This window comes from Eumetopias jubatus, unplaced genomic scaffold (genome assembly GCF_037043125.1).
Source record: "Eumetopias jubatus isolate StellerSeaLion01/CBP00866 unplaced genomic scaffold, mEumJub1_p1.0 scaffold_14, whole genome shotgun sequence".
Lineage (NCBI taxonomy): Eukaryota > Metazoa > Chordata > Mammalia > Carnivora > Otariidae > Eumetopias > Eumetopias jubatus.
Window position 1 is genome coordinate 28,683,414 of NW_028274820.1, and position 18,533 is coordinate 28,701,946.

At 35.2% G+C, this 18,533-nt stretch overlaps 1 protein-coding gene across 1 annotated transcript in view; it reads right to left on the reverse strand.

Moving 5' to 3' along the window:
* The window catches only part of PCLO (piccolo presynaptic cytomatrix protein), a 385,912-nt gene that overhangs the window by 54,708 nt on the left and 312,671 nt on the right, over positions 1-18,533 (reverse strand). The window contains exons 15-20 of the mRNA XM_028119600.2: positions 17,439-17,563; positions 14,857-14,883; positions 7,785-7,878; positions 6,564-6,635; positions 4,666-4,846; positions 2,838-3,032 (exon numbers count right to left, since the gene is read on the reverse strand). Coding sequence (XP_027975401.2) covers positions 2,838-3,032; positions 4,666-4,846; positions 6,564-6,635; positions 7,785-7,878; positions 14,857-14,883; positions 17,439-17,563 — 694 coding nt within the window. The remainder of the gene's footprint in view (positions 1-2,837; positions 3,033-4,665; positions 4,847-6,563; positions 6,636-7,784; positions 7,879-14,856; positions 14,884-17,438; positions 17,564-18,533) is intronic.

The window sequence follows — 18,533 nt, forward strand, 5'->3', positions numbered from 1 at the left end:
TGGCTAATTCAGAAAACATCACTATGCTTTATGCTACATACATTTTCCACTGCCCCTAAATATCTGATTTGTTGGGACAAGAACGTATTAAAAATGGTAGTTTTTGGAGAATTAGGAGAAATACAACAGGAAAGTATAAGGCTTGATTTTAATTTGGGGATGAGTAGAGAATCGTAAAATCAAGTATTTTCAGGTTGGAAGGGACTGAAGGGGGTACCGCTATCCAATTTTTTAACCTATTTTTTAAAACCCTTTATTTTATAGTGTTTCCGAATTAAATTTGAAGATAATTTTATAATCACCCTCGTTTGATTCCTGTCACTGGTGGTGATACTCTTTTCTTTGGGGAAAACTCCAGGAGTGTTGGGGTCTAGCTAGGGATGGATACAAACTTGTTTTCCTTTCTGAACACGGCTACGGAATCATGTTTAGATACACCTCCAAAGCCAGGGCTCAGGGGATTTGTCCTCCTCTATCCAGGAACCCGAGAATACTGTGGAGTAGATCAGATGTGGGAGCCAGAGACTGTGGTCGTATTGCCTAGAAGAGCCCAACCCCAATTCACACTCACATGTTTATGTACACTTGGTGCTTTCATTTGGTCATAATTTTCCATCTAGCTAATGATGTTTCAACATCAAACTTGGTTCCACTCCCAAAATGTTCTATCACAGAGGCCTCACTAGCAACGGAACAGTAACTAGCCATACTCTATTGCAAGGAATCAAATGAGAAAGCAAAAACTGACACACTCATTTTAAGCTGCATCATATAACAATGGCTCAGAACCCAGTAGTTTATGAATGAAATAAAGATACTTTATTTATTACACAGGCACTTGGATATTCACATGCCCAACACATCTGATACACTTAACAGCTATGGAAACATGGATGGAAAATGTCTGTTTGTAGGATCAAGAGAGAACTTTCACCATGTAAAGGTGAATTAGTGCATTAACAATTTTCCCCTTACTTTCCTCTAAGAATTTCCAAAATCCACTGAAGTTTTAAAAAGTTACACTTGAAATAATATGCAACAAAAACTGATCTACATTCCAACTGGTACGCTAATTTGAATTTTGAGCAGTTTAAACTTTTATCACAATGCAACATATTTATAGTCATGCTTGAACAGATTAGGTTAGTAGCATGCATTCCATTCTGCAATATGAATATTGTTAATCTAGTTCCCAACAGAAGTCAAAAGATGCCCAGTGCATAGAAAAATACAAATCACTGTAGTCATATATTATGGGACTGATTTGGGGACTTACACAGTGATGATGAAGTCCTGAAATGCCATGCCCACAAAAGCACATCAAAAAGTGGATAAACAGATTTGATTAGACAATCTCTAAAAAATTAAAAGATGAGGGCTTTAAATGTGGGGGATGTTCTTGCTGTGTGCTTTGCATAGCGCCTTTCTGCTCACCTCCTTCTGGCTTGACTGGTCCATCAGACACCACCTTCCTGAGGGCTAGCTGGCTTTGGTCTTGGTTGCCATTGGCTGGTGGAGGCAGATTATCAGACTGAGTTCTCTGAATGGGGAGGACGCCCGCTATGCTGTGTCTGTGCTGCTTCCTGGCATGATTAGACTGACCGCTTTTATGTGCTGCTGTGGCAGTGTGGGTGGAATGGAAACCCAGAGTACGTATCCTCGGATGGAACCAGCTTCAATGTCACTCATGCAAACAGAAGTGATCTTTTGCTCCATCTCAAGAGGCTGTGTTTTCAAATGCCAAAATGACACCACATGCACAGCACTAGAGGGGTTAAAACTGGCTGTTTCTCGGGAAATGAAGACTTGGGGAGATGGGGATAACATCGATCTCTCTCCATGATCTGGCTAAGGCTGCTTGGAAGCAAAAGGGCAGCTCCGTTCGTAAGATCTCTGCACTTGTTCAGTTTTTCCGTATCGACTGACTACATTTTTGCAAATTAAATGAAAATACAGCAATTAAGATGGGTGAGTTGTTATTCTTTAATTGGCCTCTTGCCTGTGTAAGGATTTCCAGTGGTTAGAAAAGAAAATAGCCTATAAATTCTCTGATATCATATTCAAAGTGTGATCCAACAGAATGGACCCGACTGTGCTCCTTAATGAGGGGACATCACCTCATCACAATGTCTACAGATATAATTAATATTATGTACTTTTTGGAAAATGCAAGACATGATTTTCTTCACAGATTTTTTTTTTTCCCCTAAAAGACTAGAAAGTTTCCCACATGGAAAGCTACAACATTTCACATGCATAATTCATTAAGGTTTCTAAGCTTGAAATGGCTTTCCCCCGACTCGGTTGGAGAATTCGACTGTTGGTCGCATTACTCTTCTGCCCGACAAGTTTTGGGTGTTTTCAGATGCGAGAATCTCATCTCTAATCTGCTCTAAATGCTTGTGTGTGTGCTTTTTTTTTTTTTTTTTCTTTTTTTGGTGTAATGCCTGGAAAACTGGCAGCCACTTGTGCTCATAATTGCCGGATTCTCAAGGATATTTAAGCGCACATGAAAAGGACACACGACACTGCTTTGCCTGCAAACGTCACAGACACAGCTACCAAATACTATGAGCCAGGTTGGAGGGATGGTGGAGACAGAGGGGAAACAGCCAGTTTTATTGCCGTCCACGTAAATAAATAAACGAAACCAAAAATCGAAGTAAGAAAGAGCAGATTTATGTCTTGGTACTGTTGTGACACGGACAGAGGGACAGAGGATGGAGGGAGCAGGGTCTGCCAGAACACGGAAAGCGAACGGGAAGGACAGCAGGAGAGAGAGAGGCAACAGATGAACATTAAGCTGCCATGCTGAGGAATTTATTTGCGTCTTTTACTTGGTTGCAGGCGGAGCTGCTGCACTGCGGCTTCGGCAGCGGCTATGGCAGCCCCTGCATCTTCCAGGTGGCTCTGGGTGACGCTGGTTTTGCTCTGACTGCGCGACGGTCCGTGAGAGCGCAGGTGGCCTTCGGAGGAGGATTTCGAGCTACCGGGACTACTGTGGGATTTCTCAATGGTGGGAACCTGCATGTCTGGTTACAAGAGGGTGAGACGTGAGTTAACAGCGCTCCAGCGTTCCTCCTGGCAAGCTTGGTCTCACATAATTTGAGACTGTCTAAGATTTATGTTAATTCTGTTTCCTTTTGGGCTCATTTATGCAACTGCTTGTCACTCGGCGGTGTGATTAAACATTGGGGGAACAGTTGTGGGGAGGAACGTCAAAAGGATAATCATGTCGAGAAGACAGAAGTCTGAGAAGAGGACATACATCTATCTAACTAGCCTCACGGAAATGCATATGTTAACTTTCCGTTTCGCCAAGCAATTGCTAATTCTAGGAGGGACCAGGCAAGAGACAAGAGGCTCCCACGGCCACAGAGGAGTTTCCAGTGAAAATGCAGGGAATGCCTGGATGGACGGGTGTGAGTCACCAGGACACATTAACAGTGGAGACTGGAGAATCGTGTCTCAGGGGATTTCAGAGAATGTATATACAGATCCCACATTTACTATGGCCATCAGAGACAGAGAGAGAGAGATCTTTATGCTAATGATCTTCCAGAAAGTTAATCAGGACAGAGTTGATCTGGCCAAGTGGGATCCATAAATGATCTATAAAGCTCACTCATAAGTCATCTGTAGCCCTCATGGTAGCCCGTGGTTTGTCATATCAACTCAGTGGCCTACTGGACTCGGCCTTGTGGTTTTCCATCTCCAAGAACACTTGCACCTGTGACCCATTCCTTTCTAATGCACAAAGAACCACTTTTCAATTTGATGTACTTTCTGAGGAGAGAAGGGAGCAATACTCAGGGCCAGTATAAAAATTTAGAGTTGACACTTATAAATAGTTCAGTATGCCTAGGTGAGATACTACATGGTTATCTCATCTAGGCAGCAACTCGGTTTATGATGAAGATTAATGTTGTGTGGTAGGATAATCGGCAATGAACCTCTCAAAGGAAAAGCTCATTCAAATGGGAATTCTGTGTGTATTACCAAACCCAATGTATAACATTACCATTTCAAAAATAATGATAGTAGTTTAAAAAAATCATAGAATTAGCTCGAGGCCAACATTTAGAAAAGGTTTAAGTAAATTTCAACATACCAGTTGTTTTGGTGACATGGGGAAAATGTTCTTGGTATGGTAAGTAAAAAGCAGGATGCAAAATTATATATGCTCATATATTACATCTATAATGTATGAGTAAGAATATACCTATGGAAAAATAGGGGTTTAAACAATGAGAAGAAATATGCATAAATGGTAATGATGAGTATGTCTAGTCAATGGACTGTTGAGGATTCTTATTTTTCTTTATGAAATACCCCAACATATTTGATAAAATCATATTATCATGGATTTTGAGAGCTGGAAATAATCCGACAGCTCATACAGCCCAACTCCCTCCGTTGTACTGGTTGGAAACCAGAGTCGAAGAGGTGAAGATCACAAAGTCATAAACCTAATTATGCACTGATCTGAAACTAAAGCCCATTTTTCCTGATTCCATATCCATTACTGTTTGCAGGATATTATATTACATACTTTCCAATAGAATCCAACATCATAAAATATATTAAATATACAGGCATTCATATTCAAGAAGTTACTGAGTGAACAAATAGAAAAACGTTTTTTCTACTTGAAATATCTCCTACCCTTGGATGGGTCAGGGAAGATACCATGACTTCTGCTTTTGATGACAGATGGTTTTGGAGACTGTTGGCTGCCCTGGCTGGAATGAGCCTTGCCATGATCAATGCTTTCAGTCTGTTCTTTGAGAGAATACCATCTTGGAGTGTTATCGAGATGAGATGTGCTAGATAAATCAATCAGTACCTGAAAAAAATGCAGTAAGTCAATGAAATTGATATAATTCATCCATTACTTTTTTCTGTGATCTGAAATTTATTCAAGGATATAAGCCAAAAGACATAGTATGACTTTGAGGATGACAAGGCTGTCTTCCTCATTTTTCTTTACCCATGACACTGGGAACAACATCTTGTGCATATTAGATGCTTAATAAACATTTGATTAGGGGCACCTGGGTGGTGCAGTCGGTTGGGCATCAGACTCTTGGTTTCAGCTCAGGTCATGATCTCAGGGTTGTGAGATCGAGCCCCACATTGGGCTCTGCTCTGCTCTCCCATTGCCCCTCCCAACTGTGTACCCTCTCTCTAAAATAAATATATTTTTTAAAATGAACATTTGATTAAACTGAACTGCATAAGATCTTCGACTATAAATTATTTGGAGATGATGTGAAAAGGTAGTCACAACTCAATCTCTTTATGAATGAGAGCTCTCTTTTACTAAATGAACACATTTTAGTACTAAACTTGGATATCTTTTTTTTTAAACTTGGATATCATTTTTAAAGGTTACTTTTAGTTATGAGAGGGACAAACTAAAAAAGAATGGGTAATTTGCAATTACTGACTAATTCCCTGTAGTTTAAAACATACTTTAATTCATATTTGAAATAGGGGTATGACTAACAATTTACGAGAAAGCACTGTGTCATGGTTTGACTGGCAGCATTTTTTTCTTTCTTAGTGGTTCATGAGTAATATCCCATTTTACAATCGCTGGCATTTTAGATTTGATGAGATATAAAAAAATGAGAACCAACACAATGGATATATGCTCTAGGTTCATGTCAATAATAAATTACAAGGACTATAATAAATCAGTTTTCTGAAATGAGACATTAAGCCTGATATAATATTGTATCCTAGAACTGTCCAAAGATCAAGATTAGTCCCAGGGGCTGTACCAGCATGGAGCCTGCAAGTAAAGGTCAAATGGCCTAGTTTTGGTGGTAAAGTAAAGTGTGGAGTCTTGGAAACCAAACAAGGTCTCGTGTCACCTAGACAAAACAACTGTTTTCTATTGTTTCTGGGAAGGGACATCATATCGTCTAGGTGTTATTTTATTTTTGGAGAGGATTTATTTTTTAACATTAATTCATAACTTCCGCTTTAAGTAAAGATTACTAAATATATTTTTTGAAATACAATAGATTAAAAAAAAAACACAGGATCTGACTCTGCCAGATTTCATGATTAGGTAAGATTCCATGTGAACTTATATAAAACTGATTTTTATTGTTTTCTCCTACTTCTATTTTGCCTCGTAAAATATTTTGAGAGATTTTTCATGGGATACTTAAATAAAGAATGCAGAATGCCACATCAAGTCATTGATAGATGCAGTGAGGAAGAGCAATTAAATACCTGAAAATGCATTTTAAAAAATCTAGCTCATTTTATAATAACTTATCTCAAATTTGGATTCACAGCATGATTATATATCTACTATCAAAACAATAATTCATCTGCAAATTAATTATAAAGTACATCAAATGGTAGAGTGAAAACCATTTCTCAAATTACTATTCACCCAAAGAATAAATCAGGAAATATATCCTATCCACCAAAGGGCTTTAACCAAAATGATTATCTAATAAACTTAAGAAATATGCTTGTATCAATAAATTTTATTTGGTGGTTTATAATGAAAGCAAATGAAGACAAGGAAATCAGATGCTCACCTCACCAAGAAAGTCATTGGAAGAAAATCTATCGTAATCCCAGACTGTCACCTCCAGTGTTTTCTTCTTGAGCTACAGTTTAAATCAAAATGTTATTAACCCCACAAATTTTCATCACACTCTATTATAGATTCATTTATTTTCACTTCCTTGAACTCTTTCCGCTTGTGTAAAAAGTCTTCAAATTTTATCTAAAATGTAAGTTTATATTAAATATTATATAAAATATCAATAATTTTATAGTCCAACCTGCTGTTTGTTCATGAGACCTCAAACTTTTACTAATTCCCTGTTATTCTAGGCCCCCACTCTCGATTTTTATAAAAGAAAAAGTAGAATCTACAAATGCTCTTTAAATACATGGAATTTATAGGATGCAAAACTGTCCAGGTTATTTGGATAAAATACTTAGATTGGAGTTTTTTGGTTTTAGTAAATCACCAAAAAATATAGTAGCATTCTCTTATTTCTGCAGGTAAATTTAACTTATTTTAAATTCAAGAACCCAGATTACAATTTGTACCCAGCTTCAACTTCATCATATTAGAAATCTTCCAGAGGACAAATCATAAATCTCCTTTAAAATCCTTTAGGCTAGTCATCTGTATGTCTGGGTCTGTACAGTTTAGCCCCACAACGCCAGGTTCTCAAGAGGCCTCGATTTAGAGAAGAGATGAATTCCTAAAATGTTGCCTGGAGCAGTAACACATTCATATACACTGAATATTTTCTTTGTATTATTTGTGAAAGTCAAAATACAGCCAGCTATTATTTTTGCAATATATACATATCAAATCATTATGGTGTATACCATAAACTTATACAATGTATTATGTCAATTTTCTCAGTAAAACTGGAAAAAAATGAACGTGATTGACCAAAATTTATAAAAAATATATAGCCGGTTGGAAAATATTTTCCCTTAAAATATGAGAAATGTGGCCCAGGCTGTTGAAATATTAAGATTTTGCAATAATTGATGGCAAATGTTCCATTGGTCTTATTTATTTTTTGGCTGCTTTGTCAAAATGCACACATTTACACTCATGGTAACTTTGCACTGTATCCATTCCCTTTCACTGGCTACATTTATTATTTGTATTTTACTCATTTCTTTTTGTTTGTGTGGCAAAATTGATAGACCATAGTCTTGCAATAATTTTGTCATGGGATTTGTTATATTAGCTGAAAACTGTCACATAGAAAATAATCATTGCATACCTGTTCCATGGAGATACTTTTATAAATTACTGTTTGATTCCACTCAGGATTAAGACTTTTTTGAACATATTTAGTCCTCCTCTTGTACTCAGCACTGAATTAGAAGGAAAAAAAAGTTATCTTGATTATTCACCTTAACTGATGCCTTCATAGTCAGCTGGAAGGGCATGCAGACATTTTAAGATGATATTTTGTTTTAAATCATTATGCAATCATCCCATCACCTTCCTGTCTAAAACCTCACTTTAAGTTGACAATTTAAAAATACGTTGGATGCCTTTAGTTTTATTTGCTCTAAAGTAGTTTTTAAAGAAAAGCTTTTAGGTGTTCTAACTATACCATAATTTTAGAACCTTTCTCTTTCCTGAATGCAGGAGACAATTGCATGAACTATATGGTAACATCAATAATAATTTAAGTATTTCACTTAAATAATAATTTGGTATTTCACTTTCCAATAGTTTTACTTCTAATTATGTCCGCAAAGCCAAATGGTCTTTCTTTTTTTTCCCTATTTAAAATTATAATAATTGTTTTGACTGAGGAAAGGATGAGAAATGTTCATTGCTACAGCTGAAATTCCATGAACTTTTGTTACCTTGTATTTAAAGTATATTTTGACACTCTTAGTAAAGTAGGATATTTAGTTATAAAGCAATTAAATATAAATTCTTAGTTTATGTCAATAGCCCAGATAAATCATTATAAACCAGATCAAAATAGTTCCTCATTCCTTATAACTTGGGGCATTTGAATTTTTCCTCGACTTTTCCATTCCCTCTGAGCAACAGTTAGAAGTTTATATCCCAAACCTATTCTAATTAAGACAAACAGAACATCTATAGCTGACATCAACCGGCTGATGAGGTTGGAATTACTGTTTGCTATTAGCCAATGTTACCCACACAGATGAGGCCTTCATCCAATCCTCACTGCCTTTTTCCTGAATTTTCTGCCCAGCCTTAGAGCTGAGGTCCTAAATAATACTTCAGCTCCAGTGGGCAGCAGAGTCCTGAAAATCAACCTACTCACCTGGAGTCCTTTCATGTGCTCTGATTTTACAAGTTGTCTTTTCTAAAGGGACAGGGTCCTGACCCTTGATTTGTTGTTGTATTCCTAACTATGGGCTGACTACCTTGCTAGTTCATGGTCTCTAGCACTGCCACATCCTGGAATGCCTCCTACTGTTTCCTAAGCACTAATTTACCCTATCCGTTCTAGATAGAGCTACTGAGAATCAAGCTCTAGTTCACCACTCACTTTTAGAATGTCTTCTCTCTTCAGCTTTATTCTCTTTCTTATCAGCCACATGCAAGGGCATTAATTCCCAACATTGACTGCATATTGGGATCACCTAGGAATCTGAGTTCTGAGGCTGCCATGTAGGGCCCAGCGCTGCACCCATATTTCTCCTCCCTGCACCTCCAAGGAGATCCTGATTTAGTAGGTCTGGGGTGAGGCTTGAGTATCAGAATTTTTTAAAATCTCCTAGGTAAATCTAAGGTGCAGATTGGGAACCACTGAACTTACGTTTGCCAAGGCCCTATGTGTCAGCCATTGTTAATTGAATCCAATTTAAGAAATAGAGCATTACTCTCATCCCTTCTAACCAACACATTTGTGTAAAAATAAGAGCAGGATTTGACCATTTTTTCATTCAAGAAAAATTGCAAACAATTTGGAGGAAATGCATAAGTGAGGATTTAAAGAAACAGGAATTCTCATAGACTGTAGACAGTATAAATTTGTACACAGTTTTTAGATGAATTTTAGATGAAACTGGTGAAGTTTAAGTTTATGGAACCCAAATAACCTAGACAATTCTACTTTGTCTTCTTCCACCTCACAGTTTTCCCACCTGTGCACAAGGAATGTGTTCAAGAACATTCATCGTAACATTGTTTCTAATAGCAAGTTAATAAGACTAATATATAAATACATTATGATATATTCTTTCGTGAAATAGTAAGCAGCAGTGAAAATGAATAAATATACACTTTCATATAATAAGATGGATAAATCTTAAAAAAATTGAGCAAAAAATGTACAGAAGGATGACTATAGTAAGTTGTCATTATTTAAAATTAAAATCATGTGAAATAATACAGTAAACTGTTTATGAATACATGGATATGTAAAATAAACACATAAAAACATCATAACACAATTTGGGAATTATAGGTAATAAATTCTATTTTGTGGTTATCTCAGGTGGACAGGGAAATGGTTTCAGAGGGTACCTATAAAACATTTTTAATTAAAAAAATGAAGCCTAGATAGCAAAATATTAAAATTTGATGGAACTAAATGGCAAGAACACAGGTATTTGTTAGTTATTTTCTATAATTTTCAGTGATTTTTGAAATATTTTACAATACAAATTCAAAATAACTTTGGTAAACTATGTTCCTTTATAGCTTATGTTTTTGATTTTTTTTTTGTGATGACACAGGAAGAATGGATGTGATCACTTTCAAGATAATAGCAAGCCTTGGTTACTCATTTAGAATTCATGGCTACTTCTCTAGGCAGGTATACTTAGAAGAAAAACACATGGCAGTATAAGTTTTAAGGCTTCTATTTGTTTTGGCCTTTGTTACTAAGGTAATGAGATCGTGGGGAAACATAAGGATAAGATTGATAATACAGTGGAATAGTAGTAAATTATTTTTTTCCAATGCTGAAAGATTAAATGCGTAACTTTTTAAAAAGATGGTAATTAATGTCAAATGCAAACTCAAGTACTTTCACTAAAATCCTAGATATGTCAATATATATGAAAATAGTCTGTAATTAAATGTCTTCCAAAGAATTCATTATTCATCTTTTCTGAATCTATGAGTAATTGTTATTAGAATTTTTCACCTGCATATTTTAGTCATTTTTTCACTTTTACATTTAGCAAAAGTTCTTAATTCATGTATGAAAAAGCAATTTATAAAGTAAGCACATTAAAATAAAAACAGCTAACATTCATTAAAAGCTTAGTTTTTCCCAGAGTTCTAAATGCTTCTCATGTGTTAACTCATTTAATCCTCATGGCAATTCTATGAGACAGGATGGAAAAAATGAAACTCAGTAGAATTAAGGTAAGTAATTACCTTATTTCTATGGTAATACGGAAAGTCCGCATAGTTATTAACTGGTAGGACCATGATTCAAACATAGGAAAACTGATTGGTTGCTCTCCATTATACGTAATAGAAATTACATACAATATGTGTGTATATATACACATATATAAAAAATTAGGCCAGCGTTAGAGTTGTTTAGGGAAATTCTGAATCGTATATCCTAAAAGAGTGTTGTGGAATGAAGGATAATGACTATAAATATTTATTCTTGCCCAGATCCACTCAGAAATAACCGCAGTTGGGGGGAATTTTATGTTATTAGTGAGTTTGATTCTTCAATTCTCTCCAGACTCAAGGTGTCCACTGCCTTTAGGATTAATATAGGAATACACAACTTGCCTCTACTATTTCTGGTGGAACTGTGTAAATGATAATGCAATCCTGTGCAGTTTTTTTTTTTTTGGACTTGAATGTTATGCAGAGATGATCACACAAAGCCATTCTTTCAATAACACTTGCTTTATAACTACCACGAACTGACCATCTTGAGCATGATCTCAATGGGCTGTGGTGCCACTTTACAAAATTGAAAACTCAGCACTTCTCACTACCACATCAAAATCTGGACTGACAAGTTGAAGATGACCAGGTAAGCAGTGGGATTCTTAAATGTGAGCATAAATTAGGTTGAGAAAAAAGTAGAATTCATTTTCCTTTCCCTTCTTTGTCTGGAAAACACACTATATTCCCTCATGGGAAGATTGCAATAATGATATTATATTAGGACAATTAGGCCATATCTAATAACCAGAGAAGTTTTTTAAGAAGGGAAAATAAAAAGTCAATTAATCAGGATGGGGCATGGTGCTAATAAAAAAAATTAACCTTCATTTCCTTGAAGTTTTGACTTCTTTTCTCTTTCAGTTTTTAAATTATTGACCAGTTACTTTCTCATTAGATAATGCTTTTAAGACAGACAGAAAAAGATACTTGAAATTCAATTATTCTCCCCTATACTAGCAGAAAAAGTTTTCTGAGTTTCTCTTTTTAATTTCAAAAAAAATAAGAAAGATAAATGAATGGAATATGATGACTTCTTTGTATTTTGCTTTCATAGAATTATCTAAAATATTGAAGGTTTTCACTTCTCTTGTTTTATTTGGTTTTCCTTTATTGGAAATTATACACATACACACACACATGCACAATTTATTTTTAATTACTCTTCTAAGGATTTTCCTTTAATTTAGAAAGCAGCTCAGATCATATCCCATTTTATAAGCCCTATTTTTCTGTGCAGTAGTGTGTTTTTGGCACTCACTTGATTGTCTGTGCTCCCTGAAGTCAGAGCCTATGTGGCCATTTTTCAGTTTTACCCTCAGCACCTCACGCAGTGTTTGGAACAGTTTGTGCTAAAGAAATGTTTATTGCATGGATCCTTAAATTATACTTCTATTTTTTTCCCCTTAAAATCTATTGAAATGAAAAAAGCTTTGGCCTTTGGAGAATTGTAAACGCATGCAACACCTGTACCTGCTTTATAGAGGTCCTGGAGGAAATAGTCTGATATGCCAACAAGGAGGTTTAGAGAAAGTCCAGGCTGGAACTGAACTTCCAGGTATCATGAAGTGAAAATCAGCTTCAGTCAGTGCAAAATCTCATTCGTGGCAAAAAGCGTGCACTTTGTCAAACAGTGTAATGAGAGAAAACCAGAATGAGATCCTTCAGACATGCTCATTTCCATTTCTTAGTTAGCCAGGGACAAGTATTGAGTTCATGCACTCTTTATAGGCTCTTTCCTGTTTCCTTTCATCTTGGGGCTGACAATTGGGTTTTCAGAGCTTCTGAGTATATTGATCCGAGGGTGGGAAGAGGAGATGAGAAAATTGGACCAGTGAAATTCTTATCAGTGAACAGGACTTTCTTTTTTAATTTTAAGAATGACAAATGTATTACATTTTATGATCGAAGAAAACAAAGTTGTCTGGTTTCCTATATATTGTTAAATACTTTTGTATAATTCTGTAGCCCAAGCATTCCGCATCACATTTTTGTAGGAATAACTGACCACTGGCGACTTGATATAGCCAATCATAAAATAAGAATAATCCATCAACTTTCTTAATTGCAGGCTTCATAAGCTGAAGTGTCTTGGTTGTCTTCCCTATAATCTACCCTGCAATCTAAAGTCCTTCACCTCAATTTAAATATATATATATTTCCTGCATATGAATTACATATATTTGTATATATACACATATCACAACAATTTTAGGCCAATTTTAGAGTTGCTTTGGGAAATTCTAAGTGGTATACCCTAAGAGAGTGTAATTGTACATAATACTGACAATAATATCAAGCACCATTTATTGAGAGCCTATTATGTGTCAGACATTACGCTTATCACTTTTGGTGTATTACTCTGTGTTTTACAAAAAACCTGGGAGGGGTGTTATTATTATTCTTATTTAGCAGAAGAGGAAGTCGTTTTAGAGAAACCTCACAACTTCTAAGAGGCAGGGCTGAAATTCAAACCCAAGCTCTTTAGGACTTTATTCACTGGCCTCCTCAGCCAAAATTACAATGTCAGTACCTTGTCATTATTATTTCCTCTTGCACTGACAGTTCTCAAAGACATGATGGAAGTGACCTCTTGATGAAACATAGGATGAGAAAGTGACTTCTAGATCTTCGAAATTGTAACCAGCACACCCCAGACTGTTTCAACCATTATTTATGTTCACAAAACATGCTCTCTTCTAAATTAAATACTGACAATTATTGTCATTCTGACAATTTCCCCTCAGTTGCTCTAGATAAAGGATAGGAAGGTTCTGAATAAAGTGACTGATAATGTCTGTTCTAAAATGACACTATCTCTTTCAACTGAATAATTCTGCATTTCGGTCTGAGACCGATCTGGATGAGAGATATGGATGCTGTCCTGAGAAGGATGTCATAACAAGCAATCTGTCACAGTATCAAATTTAACATGGTTATGTGTGCAAGGAAACACAATGTTTCTGGCCACTAGAAAGGGTGTGGTGACTAATCCTATTCTTTACAATATTTAAATATCTATGCCTTTCAAAGCAGAAACAACCTCTTTTGGGCATCAGCTTGTCAGGATTACTAAAGATGTCAAATTTTAATGTTGCGAACAAAAACAAATCCTGTACCATTAATATTCTGGGTGGAATTAAAATTCCCATCACCCACTGCTACAGATGGTGCAAGATTCACCTCCCCAACTAAACAACACATTTAATATATAGTGTAATGAGATGTGCAAAAGAATGCTCTTAGTTGTGTATCTAAAAGATACCCTTAGATGACCATGTGATGATGTACCATGTTATGAGCTCTATTAGAAAACAGTTTCCTACTAATGGCAAAGAAAGGAGGATGCTCTTATGTTGTTGCCAGTGTGCTAGAGCAGGCCGACTATGGCATCCTATTGCATGGCAATGCCTTTGTGGTGCAGAAGGTATAAAGGCATGGAAATGTTTCAATATCAGGTCTAACCAAGGGAAAAAGACTCGAGAACTATGGTATTTAGGATGAGATTCACGCCAGTGAATCTGGAAGGTCAGTTAATTTCTTGTGGAAAACGACTCTAGATTTTATTTTTATTTGTAATAGAACACCCAGGAGAACTTAAGCCATGGTTATCACATGAGAAGCTAAATGAACTTTAGTGGACAAATTATATATGAAAACCAGTTACATCTAATTTCAGGGTGGTATTTCCTTATTCATATTTTTCTGTTTTTAATATTTTCTACTTTTCAATGTTCTATGGCACACATATGCCAAACCTGTAATGTAATGTAATCAGAACAATTTGCTGGTAGCCTAATTCAGTAGATACCAACATGTAAAATGAAGCAAATTACATCTTTGTCAAGTCAAACTGCAGGTGAATGTACACAAATAGGCAAAAAATAAAACTCTAGACATTACAGCGTAGCTTGACACTGAAAGAGAACCAACTCTACCTTGCATTCTGGACAACCATGACTTGACTGCATTGATTCCGAGAGCGAGAGTGAAGGATACCACAGGCAAGTCGGAAAGACAGGAAGAAAAAAGTTAGGAACAGAAATAAGGAAGAAAATACAAGAATAACAATGGGAGGAGGTCCACCGTAACATATAAATAACATGAGGCAGAAAAGAGACTTAGAGCTACAGTGAAAATAACAGCTCCAAGCCATATAACAGCCAAATGCCTTGGCCACTGTAATCCGTAGGAATAATTTAAGGAAAGGTTTACGAATTGAATAGGGGTAGTTGATTAGCTCCCTTTGGGGCAAATCCCACCCAGCAGGCATGTTTTGTCTGACAAAATATGTAGAGATGGCTTCAGGTGGGAAACTCACTCTTTATTTCACTATAGGTCCCTCCTTCCCTGTTACCCCAGAATGACTGACATATTCATGTTATCTGCCTGCCCTTTCGGGTTATTCAAGTATGTAATAGTCTAATGAAACATATCCTGTAATAAATAAAAGATAGGCACTCTCATATGGTATAAAAGGTGATATTCTCCAGGATATTATTAGCGAAGACAAAAAGTAAAAGACACTGATTTATTTTCATTCATTCATTAGCAAATGCTAATTAGGGATATACCCTTGGCAGTGATTACCTCTTGTCCCATAATATTGTCACTAAATAACAGGGAAGGTCTAATGACCCAATCAAAAGCAGAATGAAGTTATCAGTTTGTTGTAGTTATACGCACATTAAAAAAAGGTAGCCAAATTGCAGTTGTAACTACCAAAAATTTAAATGAACATAAAATGAAAACTCCCCTTTCCTGTGCTCTACTGGTGACCCCTATAAATTAAAGTCGACAAATTAAAACTAGAATCACAAAACCAGCAATTCTCAATTTCTAAGTAAAATTATTAGGATAAAATTAAAGGCTGTATACTTAATTTGATATAACACCTGGAAATTTGCAGATTATTTTCTGAGTATTATTTGATTTCTTGACAGATAAAACTATTGGCTCTGTCAATATTGACAAGAAAAATTAATCTCAAAAGAAATGGTGATCTGCTGGTGGTGATGTAATTAGTCAACAAGCAGCAGACTCAAAGGTAACATATAACTTGAATTTGGATCCTGTTCAAACAAACCAACTATAGTCACAGAATATGCTTTGTATGATTTCAGTGCTTTTAAATTTTTTGTGGTTTGTTTTATGGCCCACGATATAATTTATCTTGGTGAGTGTTTCGGGTGCACTTGAAAAGAATACACATTCTGCTACTGATGGGAAGAATGTTCTATAAGTATCAGTTAGGTCTTCAAACCAAATAGGAAATCATTATGAGGCATTTGGGGAAATTAAGGAATGATTTAAACATTTCAAAATTATAGTGGTTATATGTGGAATTATGATTGTTTTAAATGAGTTAACTTTTAGAAATATATAGTAAAATATTTGCAGAAAAAAGATATGAGTTGAGATCTATTTTTTTAATTTAAATTCAATTAGCCAACATACAGTACCTTATTAGTTTTTGATCTGTTTTAAAATAATCTATATAGAGGGAGTATATGAGGGTAAAAATGAGACATGATTGGCTAGGAAATAATTGTTGAAGCCGAGTAACGAGTACGTGCTGGGTCATTACATTATTCTTTCTACTCACGTGCAACAATTCAAAATTTCCAAGGAAAAAGTAATATTCAAATGTCACTCCTCAAGTTAAAAGAAAAATGAATAAAAATAAAACCAGAGCCATCATATTGCCAGCCTAAAATTCTTTTTATTATACCTCCAATTGTGATTACTTATGGTTCCATCATGCTAATTTGGCTACTATAAATTATTCAGATAAGGTATAATGATCTGTTGGGTCCAAATCACTGTTTTGAAACCATCCTTGAGTACTGATTTATATACCAGAACATAGCAATTTGCACTTATCATATGAAAATTAAACATCTCCAAAGAGCACTTGCTTTATACGAACAGTTTGTATACCACGCGAGATTCAGAGATATTTTTTATTTACCAAATATTTACCATACTTATTAAATATTTTTAATATTCAACACTTCAAATATTACTCTTATTTTATAATTTTTAAAACATTGATTTGAAAATACACATATAAATAAGGAGACATCAATAAGTCACTTAATGAACGTGTAACGGGCTAGATAATGATGTCCTATGAGATAAAACAGTAATTTACGGGTCCTTGGACACTGGTTTTGCAAATGAATTTGGGAAGGTAAAGCTAATTCTCTAAATCTGCCACAAATAATTCCTTAAATGATTTCACAGTCCATCTGATTGGTTATAGTGGTTTCTAGATTCAAAAGACTGACGTGTCATCAAGACAGGATTTAGTATGATCAAGGCTCCCCAGGAACGCTTCAAGGCTTAATTGCAAATTTTTATTTCCACCTTATCTAATAGTTGGAAATAAATAAATATGACGTGAATAAAACTGAGGAATAGATATTAAACTCTTTAAAATTGGAGACTAGAAACACTAACACTATTTTTTTTAATCCATGAGATGCAATACTTAAAAGACACTGCTTCTTTTACTTACCCTCTCCCAGGAAGAAGGTACACTTTCACAAAGGGGTCTGAGTAACCATTGTTGTCTCGAGGGACAAGGTTTCTTGCTTGGAGAATATGGATTATGAGATTTCCAAGATCATAGTTGATTTGAAGCTTAAAGGGACATCAAAATATTCCATGAATATTTTTTGTTGTTGTTTTAAGAAATCTATAATACATTATTATTCAATAACGCACTAGTACTTTTTTTTAGTCTCATGGGGAGCATCAAGCTTCATTTCCCTTTCACTTGAAACTGAACAGACTAGTATACATCTAATTTAATTGAGAGCTCCCAGGCACATGCTAATTACTAGTAAATGTGCTGTTCATTCTTTCCAAGGTTAAAGTTCTGGCCTGTCTAAAATTCATTTAGAAGATAAATCATGCAGCTAATTGCCAGTTACATTTTTAAACTAAATTTATACTCTTAGAAAAATAGTAATGTTGTTAGCGTTCGTGAATACAATTACCAGGATTTTGAAAATAAATCAATTGATGAATTTATTGGAAAATGTCTTGCATTTTACCAAATAATTAGCAGTAGGTGGAATCATTATTTAAAGATAGAGCTGTTAGTCTGAAATGTAAGAATATTTAAGAACATGTGGATTTTATCTCTTTCCATATTACGTTATATTACCCATAATTTTTTTCTGTGCCTGCTTTTCTAATAGAGTCAGGTCGGAGACAATAAGATCTTGTTCTTTAATTTTAGATGCTGAAGAGGGAAGAAGAGGCCTTGCCTCCTAGATGTTTAATGGCTGTTGCACAATTGTCACTGAATAGGAAAAGATTAACAATTCAAATAAATATTTGTGAAGCCTGCATAATTCAAGATAATGGAGCTAACTAATTTTTCTCCTTCAAAATTTAAATATTCTTATGGCATCATTTTGAATAAGGCTTAATTTTGCCTGATGCTGCTTTTGTTTACCAAATAACAGAAAGGAACGGATCTATATTTCAGAAGAAAAAAATCCATAAATAAAAATATTAACCTATTTTTTTATAATCATATGAAACAGGTATGTTGTGCTCAAGTTGAGAATGGGATAATGTAGAGAAGCCAAGCTTTATTTAA